At 49.3% G+C, this 19,409-nt stretch overlaps 1 protein-coding gene across 2 annotated transcripts in view; it reads right to left on the bottom strand.

Moving 5' to 3' along the window:
- The window catches only part of NGF (nerve growth factor), a 51,076-nt gene extending 40,481 nt beyond the window's left edge, over positions 1-10,595 (bottom strand). The window contains exon 1 of one of the 2 annotated variants that reach the window (XM_010980705.3): positions 10,509-10,595. In XM_010980705.3, coding sequence (XP_010979007.2) covers positions 10,509-10,561 — 53 coding nt within the window. In that variant the 5' untranslated portion in view covers positions 10,562-10,595. Of the gene's footprint in view, positions 1-10,344; positions 10,419-10,508 lie in introns of those variants that run through there. The other variant, XM_031457877.2, reaches the window with a different exon arrangement.
- Between the last annotated feature and the right edge of the window lie 8,814 nt (positions 10,596-19,409).

The following is a 19,409-nucleotide window of genomic DNA, read 5'->3' on the forward strand; positions in this document are numbered from 1 at the left end:
ATACAGAGATGCTGACACATGGGCATGAAATCTGGAGTCGGGCTGGGGTGTCTGACCTCCTCCAAAGAGAAAATGAAAATATTTTTAAGGGTTCACACTTTCTCCGGGAAAGGACAGACACAATACCCTTGAACCCAGATGAAAAGAAAGGTAATTCGTTGCATGTATGAGAAACATTCTTGGTGGTGTCATGTGCTGGGACAATTGATTCTATTTGTCATTGCAAGTTTCAGAAAGGGTGGAAATATACTTTTTTTTTGGTTCCTTTTGGGCACAGAAAAAGTAAGTCAGCCTTTGCTTTTTCCTAAAAACCGAACAAAACCAAACCAAAAAAACCCAAGTGCAACAGCGATGGAGTTAAACAGCTCTTGGCTGCTTTGCTTACGGTCCTGTCAAGCTCCTGGTGCTTGGTTCAATATAACTCACCTGCTTAAGGAGCAAGGGGCTGGGTAGGATGTGACAAATCTCTCTTCTCTGTGATAAATGTTATTCAGAATGTGCAACCGGCCTGGTGATGTTAATTTTACAGGGAATAGTGGAATGAGTGGTGGAGAGGCCAGAAGGAGACTCTTACAGAGCTGAAAATGATCCCAGAAAGTTCTCCCCTTAGGCCCCAGCACCCTGCCACCTCAAATAGAGATGTCTTCACTGCCTAGAAAGGAGCATTAAATCTTTAGTCTGGACAGGAATTCAGCATTTGAGGAGATGTCACTAATAATCCTCTCTGAGTCTGAGTGGTGAAAATGGGGCCCCAGGGGAGGAATTTCACCAGGAGAGGGTTGGAATGAGCCCCCGGGGAGCCCAAAACTGAGGAGGGGGAGAGGGAAGCTTCCGCCTGAACAAAGAGGCAGCCGTTTGTCACTGCCAATCTGTCCTCGGGGGCCGCATTAGCCAGGCTCTCAAGAAAATTGGGACACGTCACCTTTGCGGCCCCAAAGCGGAACCTTAGTGTGGGTCATGCTTTCATGTGCCCTCCATGGGCAAGGGGAGGGCTGGGGTTACTGACAGATTGTGGGCCAGGTTGAGGGCTGGAGCCAGGATTAGGGCTGGGTTTACCCGAAGGTGTCAGCTCCAGCGCCCGCACTAGGAGCCTTCAAGCTGTTTATACCAGAGGAGAAACTTAAATCCTCCGCACTCGGTTGGCCTGGAGTCTCCCTCACAAGAAAATGTTAGGCTCTCGGCTCTGGGCAGGAACCTCTTAAGAATTTGACAATGTCAACATTTTAATGGTATCTTAGCCCTGTTGTCCTTATAAAAATATACTGAGAAGGAAAGATGTGATTTGTGGGAACAGAAGCTCCTTCCAGAGTCACTGTACCACCACATGAGGACCAAAGCATTTGTCCGGGTCACAAGGCCAGGAGAGTCCGTGATACCCCTCCAGTGGTTCCCAGTAACTGGGAGGAGGATGTCTTGGGCCCCTTGGACTATTAGTGTCATGATCATGTCTAGGAATAAAAACATCTATGGAATTACAATGTGTCCATTTCTGGTACTCCAATTAAAAAAAAAAACCCACAAAAAACATCTAGGGAAGTCATAGTTCTGAGGTTGATTAGGCCGAAAGAAGAAGACAAAGAGGGAGGAGGAGGAGGTGGGGGTCGGGGAGGGGGAAGGAGAAGACAGATGATGACAGCGGCTTTTGCTTACTGAGGCCTGCCTGGTGGCAGGCCCTGTACTGACAGACACTTTAGACATCTTTGTCGCTTCATCTACACAACAGCCCTATGAGGAAGCAATTATTCTGACCTTACAGATGAGGACGCTGATGCTCAGAGAACTTAAGTTACCCAAGATCACACAACTAGGAATCACAGAGCTGGGATTTAACCCCCAAGTTTGTCTGGCCTCAGGGCTATGCCCTTTTCGAAACCATGCTGTTGTCTGTACCAGTAGCTTTTAAATTTTTTTAACCATGACTCATAGTGAAAAAATACATTTTCCATCATGATCCAGTTTGCACACATATATGTGGAAACATATACAATTAAAAGTTTCAAGAATACTTTCCTTTGCTACATGCAGTGCATACTGATTTTTTAAAAATGTGATGCCACTTTCATTAGAGAGAGAGAGATCGCTGTACCACTAGACTGATTTCACATCCCACTAATGGGTCTCAACCTGTAGATTGAAAACCACTTTCCTTTCCTCTACTCCAGGGCAGTTGATTGGAAGTGTTTTTCAACTTCCTGCTTGATCTTGTTGGATGCTGGGCAGCATCTCTGCTTCTGAGGCATGCTGCTAATTAGGCGCCCGGGACCATCCCTCTGGTGCGGGGACATCATTAATGAAATATTTCAGAAATTACAAATATCTGACAGAGCTGTTTGCTTGGAAAAGAGTCAGTCCAGGAAAACATCCAGGAAACATAATCGCTGATCTCAGGCACTGACTGGTAACATTTTAAGCAGTTGATGCAGGCTTTTGCAAAAGAAACTATTTTCTCTGCTTTCAGAACCTAAAGGACTCATGTGGCCTGACGGGACGATGTACAGTCGAATGCCCAAGGAAAAGGAAAATGCAAGGCGCTGTGGGGCCTGTGACTGCCACTCCACCATCAAGAGCGGTGTTGTCGCTCTCAGTTTTTGGAGAGTCCCCCCAGGGTCTGAAATGAGACTCCTTTTCAGGGGAGTGCACGTGTCTCCACCGTGGCTTAGGATTTGGGGGGTGATTTTGTTTCAGCAGCTAGGGGCAGGGACAGGGTTGGCTGAATCAGATTTAGATCGTGGAAAGTGAGGTCCCCATCAGGTGGCTTCGGCACAAGCCAGCCCTGATGAGCCGCGGACTCGGTGACTTCACTCCAAGCAATGTGTATGTTAATTGAGAAAACATGTTCCTGTGACGGCCTCATGCAAAACTCCAGGTTTACGTTTTTTTTTTTTTTATTCCTAAGAATTCCTTGAATATTTGCCGTGCGTGTCTATACAGCCTCCCGGAGTACTTTTCCTTCTTACCGAGGACAGTTGTGTTTTTCTGCTGCGGCCCAGGTCAGGCTTTTCAAGGGTGGGAGGCTGACAGAGAGCAAGTGGGCACACTGTCTCAGGGCTTAGGGAGAAGCAGGAAGAGGGTAGGAGAGAAGAAAAGTGGCAACTGAGGCCCAAGTCCTTGGAAAGAAACTGTTCACGAAGCTCAGTGAGGGGCCTCCTTCATGCCTCTGGCCCTTAACGCCCTCTGGGCTGGCCAAGCCGCACCCGCCCAGCCCAGCCCTAGGAACAGGACTCAGGCTCACCGGGCACCCGCTACATTCCAGACTTCCAGCCCTCCCTCCTCTCACCCTCACAGCTGCCCTCCCAGGTCAGCATTATGAGTCCCTTTCACAGATGAGCAAACTGAGGCTTAGAAGGATTAAGGAATGTGATTGTAGAGCCAGCAAGAGGCAGAGCTTGGATCTGAAGCTAGTTCTATTTTGTGGCAGGGCTGCTTTTATAAAATCCTGCCTGCCCGCAGGACATCCCCTCCCCCAGGAAGCCTCCCAGGAGGGCACTGCCCATCCAGCCCTCTCTGAGAGCCACGCAGCTAGCACTTCTTCAGCTGGTCCCCGTTTTGACACTGCTCTCAATTGCTCCAAGTGTGTTAATCTAGAAGACAAAAGAACCTACAGGCAGGTTTTGTTTGGTCTGCCAGGATGTTTTGAAAAGTGAAGAAACTATACATTCAAACTCAAATGTTGACTCTTGGAAAAGTTGGATGATCTGGCCACACTGGACCTACAAACTTGCAAAGCAACAGACTGCCTGTCCCCTTCTGCTGGGGCAAACACTCTCTAGTTCCTGCAGTCCCGACCAGCTCACAGCCTTACCTCATTTACATTATCTGATGAGCCTCTGAAAGCCATTTACATTTTGACTCTAGAGCAAGCTTCTTGGGCAGGATCAAGATTTATATTTATTATGACTCTTTACAGGGCCCAGGCCCCTGGTTAGCATATGAATCAAGGTGCTAACTGGGTGAAGGAAAATCAATCCAGTGGCCTGCTATGCGGTGGATCTGAGTCTCCAGAGGGGAGGGGACTGTTCCCTCTTTAACCACAGGTTATATGCAATTCAGTAACAGCTGCTCAGCCACTGACCCTTGGGGTGGGAGAGCACAAGTGCCTGGCTGCCCTAGAAAAATTCACTTCCTCCTCTTCTCTCTCTGTGAACTTGATAAGATACATAAAATCCTAAGGAAACGAGTTGTTGGAGGAGGAGGAGCTGTTATGTGGGGTAAGGAACCAAAACACTCTTAAAGCTGCCAGTACAAATGGCCATTCTCAAGAAATGCCTTATTTAGAGAGCATTACATAACATTTCTGAAATACAAGTCTGAGGAGAAGTTGGCTCCTGAAAGAAAATTACAGAAGAATATCCACAAGCTTTTTTTTACTTGGATATTATGAGGCCAGGATAACTCTGAGGATGAAATATTTATTTAAAATTCTATCCAAATGAGGATGTTGATTACAGAAGGTCAAAATATAGGCAAATAAATTCCTAGAGAAGCTTCAAGGCTACCGGAAAGATTTCTTCTCCCAGTGCAGCAAAGCTTTACACATACAGAGGCATGAAAATTGCAAAGATGCTGTTGTCCAGCTGAAGTGTACAGTGTGAAGGGAGGACTCCCTCAGATCTCTGCCACCAAGGGAGAGCGTGAGAACATGATGGAAGGGGACTGGTGTTGGTTGAGTACCTACTGTGTGCCAGGCCTGTGATGTGCCACCAACATCATCCCACTTAATGTGCACTACAGCCCGACAGAGCAGGCAGCTCTGTGTCACAGAAGAGGAACACCGGGTCCAAGAGACGCCCTCCTGCATCTCTGCATCTCTGCGCTACTGGTGCTCGTCACCTTCCTCCCTGCTTACCCAGTCTAGCATCCTTCAGGCGGTGAGAGCCCAGCATGATTGCGCCTTCCTTAGAAGTCACAATCTGAAGGGAGCCTGCCTCTCTTGGCATCTCCTGTACAATGTGGGGGGTCAACACATGGTTATTGACAAGGGCAAAGTGGTACCCCAGTGTGTTAACATCTGAGCCAGGTCTCTCAGGTCCAAACACGGGATGGCATTTCACCAGACTGGACCAGTGAGAAACCCAAGTAACTTCAACCACACCTCAGAGCCACAGTGATGGGGGGGGCAGAGACAGGACGTCCCTGCCAGCTGGGCTGAGCTCTCATGGGTTCCAGCAGATGGCCCTTCCTGGGCAAACTTGGAATAGCGTGCAGCGTGCAGACAGACAACACATTCCACCAACCCTGGCTACCGAAGGAACAGCCAAAGGAAATGGGAAAATCAGCCCATTTGTACCAAATAGCAAATACTTTGTGGTTATTGGGAGACAGTTCCAGTAGTAGTGGATTCTAACTGCCCTCGATGTGGGACAGCTTCTGTGGGAAGCTTGGACCATTCATTCCCACCGACTTCAGAGCCAGCTCGTTCCCCTTGCAGAACTCTCCATCTGCAGCAGCCACCACAGGCGATGCCAAACATCTCCATCTGCTTACCCCAGTGGGGAATTTTCAGGGAAACCCTCTCTGACTGACTAATACTACTGCTAATAAAAAGACTTTCTGCATGTGGAAGAGGTTGGCCACACTTGGGCAATTCAAACAGCACTGTTGGAACATATGTAGGTATACATACGACTGAAACATTATGCTGTACAGCAGAAATGGACACAGCATTGTAAACTGATTATACTTCAATTAAAAAAAAAAAAAGCATTGTTGCTAGTCCCACCTGACAGACTGCATCACCAGACCAGTCTCAACCTCCTCCGGGGATCTCTTTAAGTCTCTTATTTCCTTTTTTTTTTGGCCTCATTAGGAATCAACTCCAACTCTGCCAGTCCTACTGTTCAGTAGTTTTCTCTCTTCCACTTGAGAGTGAGTAGCAGGCAATAATATTTGCCAAAGATATTATTCATTTTAGCTCTTTGCACTATGAATATCCAAATGGTCCTATTTTCCATCCTCCAGTGAGACCTTGGGGCAGAGGCAAGGATGTACGAGCTGTTCTCCTTGAGAATAAACCCAGGGCTACAAGCGCCATCCCTCCAGCGTAGCATTCCTAGCCTGCTTTCAGTCAAATGTCACATCATTGATTTCCATTTATTCTCACAGCTTGGGCACAGTTGTATTAATTTGATGTCAACATGTGCCCATGCTGTATTAAGTGCTGCCAGCGCTGGGGAGGGTTCTGCTTCCTCGTTCTCTCATTCAAGGAAAGGCCCTCCTGGTGCCAGAGTGTGATCCATTCAGTGAAAGAGAGAGGGATCTCCCCTCAGTGCTGGGACACCCGGGGCAGGCAGTCTGCCTGTGTATTTAACAGCATATGGCCAAGAAGGAAGCCGCCACGCTCTAATACCGCCTGTCCCTTCCCCCCACCCTTTCTGCTTTCCTTTTCCTGTGGGTCATTTGTAGTCACACTCCATTGACAAAAGCACAGGACGGTGCCTGGCGGGACCACAGCACTGAGGATCCTGCCAGTGGTTTCCTGGAGCCTGATATGCTGGCTCCTGAAGAATGACGCCCACGGCTGGACATCTGAAGCCCCAGTTCAATGATTAAATAATGGATGACCCGACTGTAGGGCCTGAAAGAAAGGCCCTTATTGGTAACTTCCAAGGGAGTTCTCAATCGAGATCAGTATTACCTTTTTAATAAACATTTAGCCATATATGGAGGGGAGGAGGTCTTTGGTTGTCACCGTGACCTCTGACATTTTAGTGGGCGAGGTAGGGATACTAAACTTCCTGCGTCATGTAAACAAAGAATCATCCCCAAATGCCACTAGACCCGCTGAGAAACACTGTTCACCCACTGCCCTTGTTCTATAGACTGCGAAAATAAAGTCTAAGAAGTTTAGTGACTCGCTCAAGGTCGCAAAGCTACTTTCCCTCCTATCTCACAACTCAGGAAACTACTACAGGAAGTTTACCCAAAACACAGGAGTGAAATAGCAAGACATCATCTTAACATTTCAATCTGATTCCTACTGTGTCATAGTCTGAGGTCAACAACCTATAGAAACTCCTGAAAAACATGTAAAGTAACCCATAGAAGAATAATGAAAAAAATCACACACCATAAGACCCTTCTTTATTGTAGGTTTTCATTATTCTGGTCTTGGATGAATTTTGTGGCTCAAGGTCTACCCTTTCGGCCTAAATAGTGACATTTCCATCCTTGGGCACACCCAACCGAAAGGTCAGTGACCCCAAAGCCTCCATTTCTCCAGGGGCATTTCTGCCTCAGGGCCATCCCGGTTTTAATGCTGTTCGGAGTTAGGATGTTAACTGTTTCCCCACTGTCAGGAAGCAAGGTCCCTGGCAGTGGGTTGAGGAAGGATCTTTCATGTCCATCTATTTGCTAGAGGCCACCATATGCTGTTGGGGGAAACCGGTCCATCACAGAGTTAATTTCTCAGGATCAGCTAAGCCTGGGAGCTCAGAGTTTAGCTGATGGTTTGCAAGACCAGAAGTGCCAGTCAAGAAAGAGAACCTCTGGGAACATGTGTTGTCTGCTCAGGATACTCAGATTTTCTGTGACTCCTCAGCACGCCTCCCGCTGCCTGCGGAGTGCACAGAGCAGTTTCTCTGCCACTCCAGAGCAGTTGCCACTGCAATAGGGCACTCCACGGATGTGCAGCAGTAGTGCTCAGCTCGCATTTAAAAGTAAAGTTGTACGATTTTCTCATCTGTTTAATCTCAGTAATGATGAGAAACTTCCCTCGGGCTCCAGCCCTGCCCTGCCCTGCCATGCCCTACCCTCCCTGCTGATGTCGGCAGCTGGGGCCCCCTTCCTGGCCACGGCACAGATTTCTCCATGGAAGAGAAGGAGGGTGTGAGGCCTCATCCTCTGCTCACTCTGGCCCTCTGGGTGGGGGAGATGTGGAGTGGGCAGTAGGAGAAGGTGAGAACCTCACTTCTTGATGAAGGCTAAGGGTGCAGAGTCACCAGTACCAGGATGGCTGCCCTGAGTGGACCCAATTTTCCAATTCTCCAGTGGGCCTGGGCTGCTTTGGCGTAAGATGCTGCCCCAGGGGAAGGCGTGGCACCAGCAGCTGGCTATAAAATCCTCCGAGGGACTCCTACAGTCCTATCAAAACACATCTCCCCCAGAGAAAGACAAATATCAAATGATGTCACTTATATGTGGAATAAAATAATAATACAAATGAACTTACTTACAAAATAGAAAGAGACTCACAGACATAAAAAATAAACTCTTAGTTACCAAAGGGGGAAGATGGGGAGGGATAAATTAGGAGTTTAGGATTTGCAGAGACTAACTACTATATATAAAATAGATAAACAAGAAAGTCCTACTGTATAGCACAGGGAACTACATTCAATATCTTGTAATAACCTATAATGAAGAAGAACATAAAAAAGAATATATATGTATAACTGAATCACTAGGCTGTACACCAGAAACTAACACTACATTGCAAATCAACTCTACTTCAAAAAAAAAAAAAAGTCAAAAACAAACGTGTGTCCTTATGCCCCAGAGACCTTAGTTTCCCAACTGTGGTACCTCCCAATGTTTTTCGCTTCAAGACTGCCTTTTTTCCCACCTGCATAAAAATGTGGGAGAAAGCATGGGGGAGGAGTTTGACAGCATGTGATAATAACCCCAAACCCTGAGAACCACCCACGTATGAGGAACATTCATTTCCGTCTCAGCCCCTAGACCACTCTCACTCCCCGCACCTGAGTCCCCAGTCACCTCTGAAGGGCTGGGAATACCACCCACAATGGATTGACATTTGGGTTGCTCACACTGACATATGACTTCTGCTACAGAAGAGACCCATCCAGACCTAGTGTAGCCTTTCTTCAGTGGCTCTGCAGAAGGGGAAAGTTTCAGACACTCGGTAGGAAACTGTAAACACTGCGCAAGAAGGGCTGGCAGGGCCCTTCTCCACTGCCTTGAGAGGGAGAAGTTGTACCCTCCAGCAGACTTAACTGATAGCTTCAAGAGTTTGAAGATCCTGGAAAGAAGTTACTGGTGGGCCCTCCACTGCCATTTGTGAATTTGAGAATGCAACCACACTGGCGGGGGAGGTGGGGGCTGGCACTGACAGTGGGTGCGCCCAGCGGCTGGAGCCAGGACAATTAATCAAGTGCCTTTTCTCCAGGATTTCCATTGGCCTCAGATGACAGAGGGGGCAGAGGCACCCAGGAGAGCCCTATTTTGGTTTCCAGCTGGGAACGTGCACTAAGTTTTCTTTAATACCCATAGCACCCAAAGACTTTGCTGTAATACACTTTAATGCATGAAACACCCATAAATTATCCGACAAACTGTTACAACTTCCAACCTGGAACAACTTGGAAAAACCAGCCTAGCAAGCAGGCTCTATTTTAATCTCTCAAGTCACTAGAGAAGAGAAAGTTCAAGCAGAAAACACCTTCCATGAGAATCTCAGAGATTTTAAAAAAAAGAAGAAAGAAAGAAAAGAAAAGGGGGAGAGTTGTAATCAGAGTGGAGTCGTTTGTTTACCATGGCTCGAAGATGCCTCTCCCTGACCCGTGTGTCCTCTCTCCCTTCCCTGAGTCTTTGCCGCCTGGACCCAAGGCGCAGCCCAGCCCCACCTCTCCGTGTCAGCTTCTCCCACACCTGGCAGCAGACAGCTGGAGGTGAGGCGTGTGACCCAAATATGCAGGGCCGAGCCTTGGTGACCTCGGTTCAGCGCGGCTCTGTAGAGGTGCTTGGCGAGCAGGCTTCCTCTATCAACCCCTGGGGCCCTCACTCGGAACTCCCAGCCCTCCAGCGTCAGGCGGAGGCGCCGGGAGACCCTTACTCCATTCCCTGCACCAGGTCCAGAGCCCTTGTCCCGCTTGTCCCCTTATCTGGGGGCAACTTAGCACTCGCAGGACTCTGCGCACAGCCCAGTCCGCGCGCGCCGCGCACTCGCCCTCCGCGGTGCAGACCACCACTCCTGCGGCCGCGGTGCGCTCGCAGCCCGCGCATCCCTCTCGCCACGCTCGTTCGCTCTCTCTCACTTGTGAGCTGTCCCCTTCTAGCCCTCGAGCTAGTCCCTGGCACCGCCGTGCGGCGACTGCAGGCGCCAGAGTCGCCTCCCAGACTTCGGGCCATCTGGAGATCGAGAACTCCACGACCTGAGAGAGCGCTGCTCCCCACGACTCGCCCGCCCGCCGAGGCTCCCGCGCTCGCGCACCCACTCGGGACACTCCGCTCACGGCCGCGCTTCAGTCCGAGGGAGCCTCGGGGGTGCCCGGAGATCTAGCCAGACCAAGATCCATGCATACTCTCCCCGGGAGCCCAGCCACGCGGGCCCGCGCCCGTACCCGCGCTGCGCCCCTCTCCGGCTCGGCTTGGGGCAGCCTGACTCACCGCTGCGCTCCCCTCCGGCTCCCAGCGCTCTCTGCTGTGCCGGAGCGCCGAGCTGCTGCTCTAACACAGGCTTCTTGAATTCTTAGCCCCTCCTCCCGGACTCCTGAGTCACCCACTCCAAATCCTTTCCCCCACTCCAACCCTCCCCGGCCCCAGTCCCGCACCTGCTCTGGCCAAGCGGAGGTGCCAGCCCGTAGGGATCTTGGGGACCAGACATCGATCTTTCCCGTGACAGGAGGGGTTCAAACCTCCAGAGGTCAAAGGAAACGCACGGGGGTTGGAGGGTCCGCGCTCAAAGCCCGGCTGGCTGGGGATTTTCTGGAGTACCAGGAGGGGGTGTTGGCCCCCGACGCCAATGGGCAAGCAGGCTGTGGGTGGGCGGAGTTGCCCGGAGCTCCTCGCACTTCCCCGCCCTTCCCTCGAGCCAGCGCCTGGGGCGGGGTGGGGGTGGGGCTGGGGGGGTCTGCCCGGCTCCATCCTCCGTGCCCTAGGCTTCAGCTGCTTCTGCTCCTGGCAGCCAGGGGAGAAAAGCCCAGAGACCTTTTTCTCCCAGGACGCCTCCCGTCACCCTAGGCGAAAAGAGCACCCAGGGTAGCTCCGCGAGATGCAGGTGCGGGGGTTCCTCCAACACAGAGCTGTGGCTCCGAGAACCAGAACCAGCTTGAAGGTCTCTGGGGCAGAGACAAATCCAGCGCAGGAATGAGGGGCAGAGGATTTAGGCTTCAAGTCCTAGAATCGAAGCCTTAACTTAAGGCCCTTTTTCCAGAAGCTTCGTTCCTGGGGTCCCTGACCCCTCTGAACTTGTAGGCAGAACTGTGTGTGTGTGTGTGTGTGTGTGTGTGTGTAATGAGTGCATTTTTCTGGGTTGAGGGTCTGCAACTTTCATCAAATTTGCAAGAGTTTTGTTGACTCTAAACTGACCTAGACAGAGAGCCTTCTGCCCCACCCCAAGCCAAATTCTTCTTTTTCTCCACCATCCAGACTTTCAGTGAGGTGGGATCTCCTGGCCGGCACTCCAAGATTTCTTGGGTTCCGTGGATTCAGAGCCTGCCGGGGGAGCTTGTCTGACCTATGGTCCATACTAGCAAGACCCAGAAATACCTGTAAAGTCTGATTTCCACCAAATGTGCATCATTAATTGTAATAATGTTCTGGGGGATTCATGGGTCTCTGAAAATCCATACCCCCACCCGCTCTGGTGCTGAGCCTGAAGATGTCCTCACTTCGTCCTTGAACAGATTACATGCTGAGCCCTACTCTGTGCCTGATGCCACAAGGGAGGAAGACATGTAGGGAGAGACAGATGAGGGAGAGGTAGAGTCTCCCATTATGGACAAAGCTAAGCCAGCACAATTAAGGCAATGGTCACCCTCAGGTGCTGGGATCTAGTGAAGTACAGAGGTTCCTAATATAAGTCCATGGGTGACTGTTGACTCCAGTGGAGGGCACTTGAGCAAAGTGAGGTCCTGCTCAGGCACTTGACACAGACTGGTCTGAAGTTGTCGCTTCTTCCTGTCTTCACCTTTGCTCCCATAGCCAAGTTCACCCACTTATGCATCCTCTGAGAAGGAGGAGGTAGGAAGAAATCCCCAGACTTCAGCTTTAGCTAAAGGGAAAGGGAAGGGAGCTTTAGCTTTGATCTGACCTTGTTACTTCTCAGCAAAGGCTAGTCCATTTCTGAGTTGTTCAGATATAGACTGGTGGAGGAACACACTTTGGAGATGGGTGCAAGCCTCGGGGACCACCACGAATGGCCCTTTCTGTACAAGTCGCGTCAGAGTCAGGGTGATCCATTAGGAAATTTATCATCATCAATGAAACAAAGGAATTTCCAGACAATAGGACAAATTTGTTCATCAGCCATGCCATGTATAAACTTGTTTGAAAGCACCAGCCCCTAAGCCTTACATAATAGCTGCCTGAGAATTTAGGGATAAAGTTGAAAATTTTGAAATAACAGAATTTGAAGGTTGAATCCAGAGCTTTTGGATGTGTCCTTGTGGCGTCACCCAGAAGGACAAAAGGATTTGAGTCTCTTGTGGTTCTTTTTCATGTGGTGTATAAGAGGGAAATTTTAAAATGATGTAAGCAGGATATAAGACTGGATGCCCCGCCCCTCAAATGATTGGTCACACACTGATGGCACATGTTGGTTTAATAAGAGCTCCTTTCCATCCCTGACTAGCTCTGTTTCTGTCCCTGAGATTTAAGGATCTTGAGTAAATTATAGCATGGAAATAACACACATACACTCCAAAGACAGATTTTTGAGCACAGACTATGTGCCAGGCACTGTGAGATGGCCATGATCCTGATCAGAGAGCTTGTGCTCTTGTCGGGGCTGGATTATCAGATCCCGGCCATGATTATCACCATCTCTCCTGGTCCTTGCTCAGGGTCTGGCACACAGTAGGTGTTCAGTGAATGCTTGTTGAATCCAACAATGATCAGAGCCATTTGTGGCTGTCAGACAACCCATCCACACACACTGGATTGGTTTCCAGCAGGTTCTAGGTCAGACCAGCCTTGGCATCAAGTCACATAGCGAGGTGTCTTCTTCCCTTGCCTCTTCCACTTTCACGAAGGGCCCCCAAAAATGTCTCTCTCCTGGGTCATTGAGACAGGGCCCTTCAGGCCTGGACCAGCTTTGTTGAGAGGAATGAAAACAGCTGAGAGGGCAGTGGGCAGAACGAATGGTGCAGACCAGCAGAGGATAAGCATGTTTTTCTGTACTCGATTTTCTCGAAAGAGCTTTTTATCCAGGGTATCAAAATAACCAGCAGCTGATACATTTGCTGCCTTGGAGGACAGATTGTGGCGTGCACAGTAATTGTCATTATTTCTGAGGATTCAGAAGCCTGCAGCCATTGAGTGCCTCGTCAACAGCACCACTCAGCCTAGCACAAAGCTCCTGCCTCTCCCTTGCTTCTTTCCAGAAGGCCGGGACAAAGTGCACATGCTATTTAAAATACCAGGAGGCTCAGCAGTGATCTGCCAGTACTGATGGAATCACCGGATCTGCTCACAGTACGTGTGAAATAGAAATATTGTCCCAGTTGCTCGAGGAAGTGATAGCTTCAGCTCAAAGCATTTTTTCCCGTCCTTTTAATCAGCGTGGAGAAAAACTTCAGAAGAAGAAATGTTTTCTAATGCCAAGTAAAATAACATGGTTACAGAATCACAGACACGATCACTCCAGCCACCTCTTTTATGCAGGAGAACACAAGTGTTCAGGAAGCCGATTACGAACAGCCAGGATCAGCACCAGAACGTGAGCCTCTTGGCTTCCAGGCAAGTCTTCTTTCTGAAAGAGGCTGAGGAAAAGGAGCGAAGGAAGGTGGGGTGCAGTCAGGGGGCTCCCCCTTCTCAGAGGCCATCCCTGCCTTCTTATGGGGCTTGCTCCTGGCTTTCCCCCTTCTCTGATATCTTCAGACTCTCAGTCTCTACAGAGGGAAGCTTGTGTTTACGAGCACTCACTTGCCTTTTCTCTCTTAAGGAAACCACTGACCGTCCTGCTGCTGGACCACTAGATTTCCCAGATCCTTTCACTACCAGATTCCTCAACAAAGTCATTGACACCCACCATTTCCTTGGATCTCCTTAACTTCCTGCTATCTGGTTCCCATCTTCTTCCCCTCTCCTTCCCTTCTGCCTACGGAACTGATGTTTTCTTCTCCAAGGTCACCAGTGGCAATAACAACATTGCCACCAACATAATAACAGTAGCATGATTGAGCACATCCCTCCTTTCAAGCCCTGGGCAAGGCATCCTATGGCCTGATCAGTAGGTATCATGTGTTTGTCAACACGGAAGCTGAGGACCTGAGAGGGAAGTCTTCTACTCAGCGTAAGTCACTGGTAGCCAGCCAATGGCTGAGCAGAGATTTGACCCGAGCCTGTGAAGCTCTTGCTGTTCAGCACCATGCTTCTTCCTCCTTTCAGCCAAATTCAGCAGACTTCGCCAGTCCTCGGCCTGCTCTCCGATGGCCTCCTGCATCTAACGCTTTTCTTTCCATGCTTCTATGACTGTCCTGTCCCAACTTGCCATCTACTGCTCTGACTTCTCCTTCTGCCCTCGGGATGCCCGTGCCTCCCGTGGCTCCGTCCTGGACCTCACATTCCTCCCCGTGTACCCTCTCCCGGGTGTTCCCTCCTTGCTTTCTGATTCTACCCCCAGCTTCAACTCTGACCTCTCACGCATGCTCCCTCTGTCACTGACATTTTGAATGTCCCTATGTGCCAAGGGCTACCTGGGTTCTTGTTTTAGCCAACGTGCACGTGCACAGGCACCATCACTGACTCTGCTGTCATCCCACCTGCACCCTCAGTGCCTCCACCCAGAGTCCTTGTTCTGAACTCAGCAGCCGCCATGGATCTCATCACTGGAACCGGTCAGGGAACCGAGTGGGACTCAGAGCAGTTCAGCCCTTCTCCAGCAGGGGCACCGCAGCTCAGGAAAGCCACCGGCTTGGAATCGGGAAGACTTAGCTCCTCAAAGGTGGTGCAACCTTGGGAGAAAGATCTATCCTCTTGGAGCCATAATAACTATAGTGACTTGTAATTATAGAGTTACATATATTAAATGAGTAATTTCTGAACACCCGCTACAGGCCAGTCCTGTTCTAGGTGCCAGAGATTCAGCAAGCAAACACAACATCCTCTAGCCACATGGAACTTAAATTCTAGTGAGTTGCTTCACCCACTTCATAAATAGTTATTTAATATACATTATACACCAGGTGTGTGAAAATAAAATTGTGATTTGGGTGGGCTTGATTTGGAAAGAAAGGTGAGATAGATGCAGAAATCAGCCACATTGATAAAGGCAATGATCTCCTTAGGTGCAGACAGAGGCAAGCGGGTCTCCTGGCAGACTGGAGTCTTTCCTCTGCTCTCTTGATGCAAATAGCTGTGAGCCTCCAAGTTCTCAGACTGGTCCAGCTCTGTCCCTACAAGGGCCTCCAATAACCCTACAGCCACCACTCGGACAGCCCAGGTAACACCTTCGTGGGTGCTGTGTTCAGACACCTGAGGCTCTCCCACTCCTCTCCCACTAGGGCCAATCCTCAGCACTCTTCAGGAGCCCATTCCTCTTCCTCTGAGACTCATTTCTTAGAATCTAAGATGACACTTCTAAAAGGTGCTTTCCTCAATCCCAAAAGTCAAGACTGGGTGCCCTTTCTAGGTTCTTCTATAGCTCTTTGTATTGCACAGAGCAAAGGCTTAAGAAATATATGTAAATGAGTTATTGCCGGAGCTAAGCTTTGAGGCGTGGGTAAGAGCTAGGGAAGAGCCAGGGAAGAAGTGCATCGTTTCAGACAGAGGGAACAACTTGAAGTAAGGTGTACAAGTGTGAAACAGCATTGTGCGTGCAGGAGGCTGCAGCCAGCTCAGAATTAATGGGGCACAAAGTGGTAGGCGGTGAAGCTGGAAGAGTCACAGGGCAGGTCAAAGAAGGTGTGAATTTCGGAGGGTCAGACCAAGTGCAGGGAGACCATCTGGGGTCTAGGGTCTTTCCCAGGCAAAACGGTCATTCCTCAGCGGCATCTCTCATGAAAAGTAACGGAGCTGGGGTATTTATCCACCAACTCCCATCCAAAAATTGGTTGAAGGCTGTTTTGGGGGAAGGGAGACTAATCCTCCATCACTAGTAGTCTGCTTCCTGTACTTGTTGAACACACTCTTGCAGCCAGAGAAAGCCCCCAGGTGCTTGTAAAAAAAAAAAAAAAAAAAAAAAAAGTCCATCAGCACAGTGAGATCAGAGGGAGAACGGGCAGCACCTTAAGCTACACTTTCTTAGCCCAATGCCCCAAAGTCTTCCATTCTGTCCTCCCAGTTTGCTCTACTTGGATTGAAAAATAAAGTTCACATCCAAGTGAACAACAATGATGATGGCCCAAGAGGGGAAGTGGGAGCTAAGCATAGCGAGGAGATGCATTCAAAATCAATGTAGGGGGTGAATTTGTCAGGACATGGGAAATGGTTGGATGAGAGGATGAGGGAGAGACAGGGGTCTCCTGGATGTCCCCTGGCTTCCTGATTTGCCTGACCAGGTAAATGTTGGTGCCAGCTATGGAGATGTGGCATCAGTGGTGGAGCCTGTGGGTGGGCTGAGAAGCAGAGATCTTCAGTTTAGGATTTGAGGGGACCTATGGAGCATTCAAGCGCTTATGTGCAACACAAAAGTCTGGAGGTCAACAACGTCAGGGCTAGTGGTCTTTGCACACTGTGTGCAGGCTACCAGGAGCCAGCCACATCCTCCTAAAGTCTCTACTGAGGACCCCTCCCCACCAATGCCATGCTCTCATTCCTCCGCCATATTGGCGCCAAACCTACTGTGGGGCATCTCCCAGAGGCTGAGCCCAGGGAAATAGGCCACTAGCTCCAATATTCTCTGGTTCTCTCCTACCTCTCTGTTTCTATAATACTCACTCCCACCTTTAGGGGTAGGCCCGAGAGTGAGGGAAAATGAGATACTGGCCAATGATCTCCTTCCCTGTCCTGTCTTTCCCCTCCCTTACTCCCCTGTGGGGTTGAAGGGGAGAGCTTTTTCCTCCTCCTTCCCTGTCAGGACTCCTCTTATGTCACACCCGGAGCCCTCCCCACCCCAGGCTTATCCTGAAACTCTGTGATCAAAAACTCCAAGCCTGGCTCTTGATATTTTAATGGGAGCTTAAGGAATTCAGAACTGCCCTTCCCCCACCCCACCCCAATGCCTGGCTTTCAAAACCATTGTCTTGCAGTGGACTCAAAAATCCTATTCTGGATGTGGAAAGCTGAATGTTGACTCTTTCTTTCTCTTGGCATTCAGGCTACAAAAATCCCAAAAGTCTCCTATGGAAACCACATGTCTCTGGAAGAAGAGGGGGAGGTCAAATACTGGGAATGCAAAAGAGCTTGTACGTATATACATCCTTATTACATTTATGTAACAGGCAAGAGTCTACCATGCCCACTAAACCGTAAAATCCTAGGAACTGTAAATTCCCATCATAATACCAGGAATGTAGTAGGTCCTCAACAAATGCATGTTATTGAATGAATCAATTGAAACTCAGAGAGTTTGAATAACCAGGCTGAGGTCACACGGCTAGCAAATAACTAACCTAATCTGTTGACCAACAAAGCCCATGCCTTCAGCATCACACCTTACTGACTAATATTTGGGAAAAAATCTTAAAGAACTAAGTCTTAGGTCTCTAAAGTCATTTTTTTTTTTGGTCAGTATGATGGAAGCTAAGAAGACTGTAAACCAGTTGTGTGCACTGGCTTATTTAATAATTTAATTCCACCCTGACCTTGGCCACGGTCCCTTAGCCCCGCTCAGTCCCAGGCTGTAGTCCTGTTAAATAGCCATCAGTTTGGGACCAGCAGGGAGTTCTGGGGATCCCTTTTGGGGATCTGATGGTGCATCTGCTGATATGCTGCAGATGCAGCAGATGTGAGACACGCATCACCCCTGAAGATAGCACCTTTTTGACAAGGGTCTTGGTACCAACAAGATTTCACTTCTGCCAGATTGTGAATCTGGCAAAAATTGCCTCTGTTTAGGGGACCAGTGATCACCCTCAGGTCCCAATTCTATTCTTGGAAAATGGCCTGGCACAGTCACTAGCAGGGCTAACTTGTAAACTAGGTGAAGAGAGTATTTGGGGGAATACAGAATCTGGGGGTGGGGTTTGAAATCACGTCTCATTTGTTCATGAACAGATTGTGTGGACATCCCTGGATTATGCTTTTCCTGGTCTCTGGGCCTTTGCACATGCTCTTTCCTCTTCCTGGGACATTTTCCCTGCTCCACATCCCCTTCACTAAGCTGACCCTGCCTTGTCTCTGAGACCTCAGTGTAGACATGACTTCGAAGGCAGCCTGACTTCCCTTGTGGCCCCGTCGCCCCCTCTGATTGGGCCCCTGAAGCATGTGCACTAGGCTGTAAGTGTCTGTCTGCTTGTTGGTCTCCCTTCTCTCCCCTGCAACAAGGTTATCTCTTGGGTATCAGGGGCCAGGGCATTCCTAGCACCTAACACAGTCCCTGCACACAGTAGGTGCTCCATTTTAAATCATTGCTTAACTTTACGTTTAGGCACATGCTCCTCAACTAGTTATTTGCCTTTCCATGGACGTAAGTCAAACATGCGTAGTTTCTTTCTTAGCTTATACCGCTCCCCAGAAGAAGCAAAAAAAAAAAAAAAGCCCAGGATTTAGATCCCGAAAGATCTGGGTTCTTAATTCCAGTTTCTTTGCTTATTGAGCCCAATACCTGTAAATTAAAGCAGCCCCTGACCATAAGGCATAGCAGAGGCTCTGTTTAGCAGGTGCTCAGCACAGACGCGGGCACTTCCATGCACACATGCCCCATGCGTGCACACCCCCATGTGCCCTGCCGGGGCTGAGCTGGATGCATTGTAGCAGTACGTGTGCGGGCTGAGGGAGGTTGGAGTGACCGCCACCAGGTTAGAGAGTGGGGGCTGCCAGATGCTGGGGGACAACGAGGTGAGGCTGCAGATCTGGACTTTCCTTCTCCAGGCTCCCCACTCCTCTGGGCAGTGGAATGTCCCCCTCCGGCTGTCTTTCCTCCCTCATCCCGCAGGCCTGCAGAGGGCTTTTTTGTTTTTTTTTTTTCCAGGATGGAGATTCATTTCTTGGCATTCTAATTTTAAAAGTTCCCCATGTGCAGAGCTGACTTTGAGCTTCAGCGGGAGTTTATTTCTTCCTATTAGCATCACATTATACAATCTCTGACAGATTAATCACAGCTATTGTTGTGCTGTTTATTCTACACACTGTATAATTTTACTTTCAAAATGTTATTTTAATTAAAAAGGAAGTACATGAGGGGAAGGCATTTTCCTGACAGACAGGTTTCTCCGGCCCCACCGAGCAGGTGTATACCCTCACTGCCTGCAATGTCATGTCTCCAGCAAGGAGTTCAAGTCCCAGCTGCAGGGAGGAAGACAGTGCTGGGCTTATATGATGTCGTGGGAGGATTGGGAAGGCCTTGGTTGAAGCCGAGTTAGATGTTTTTATAAGAAATTTTCTTCTTTGTCTCTTTTGGAAAGTAGCAC

Source organism: Camelus dromedarius, chromosome 9 (genome assembly GCF_036321535.1).
Source record: "Camelus dromedarius isolate mCamDro1 chromosome 9, mCamDro1.pat, whole genome shotgun sequence".
In the NCBI taxonomy this organism is placed as follows: domain Eukaryota; kingdom Metazoa; phylum Chordata; class Mammalia; order Artiodactyla; family Camelidae; genus Camelus; species Camelus dromedarius.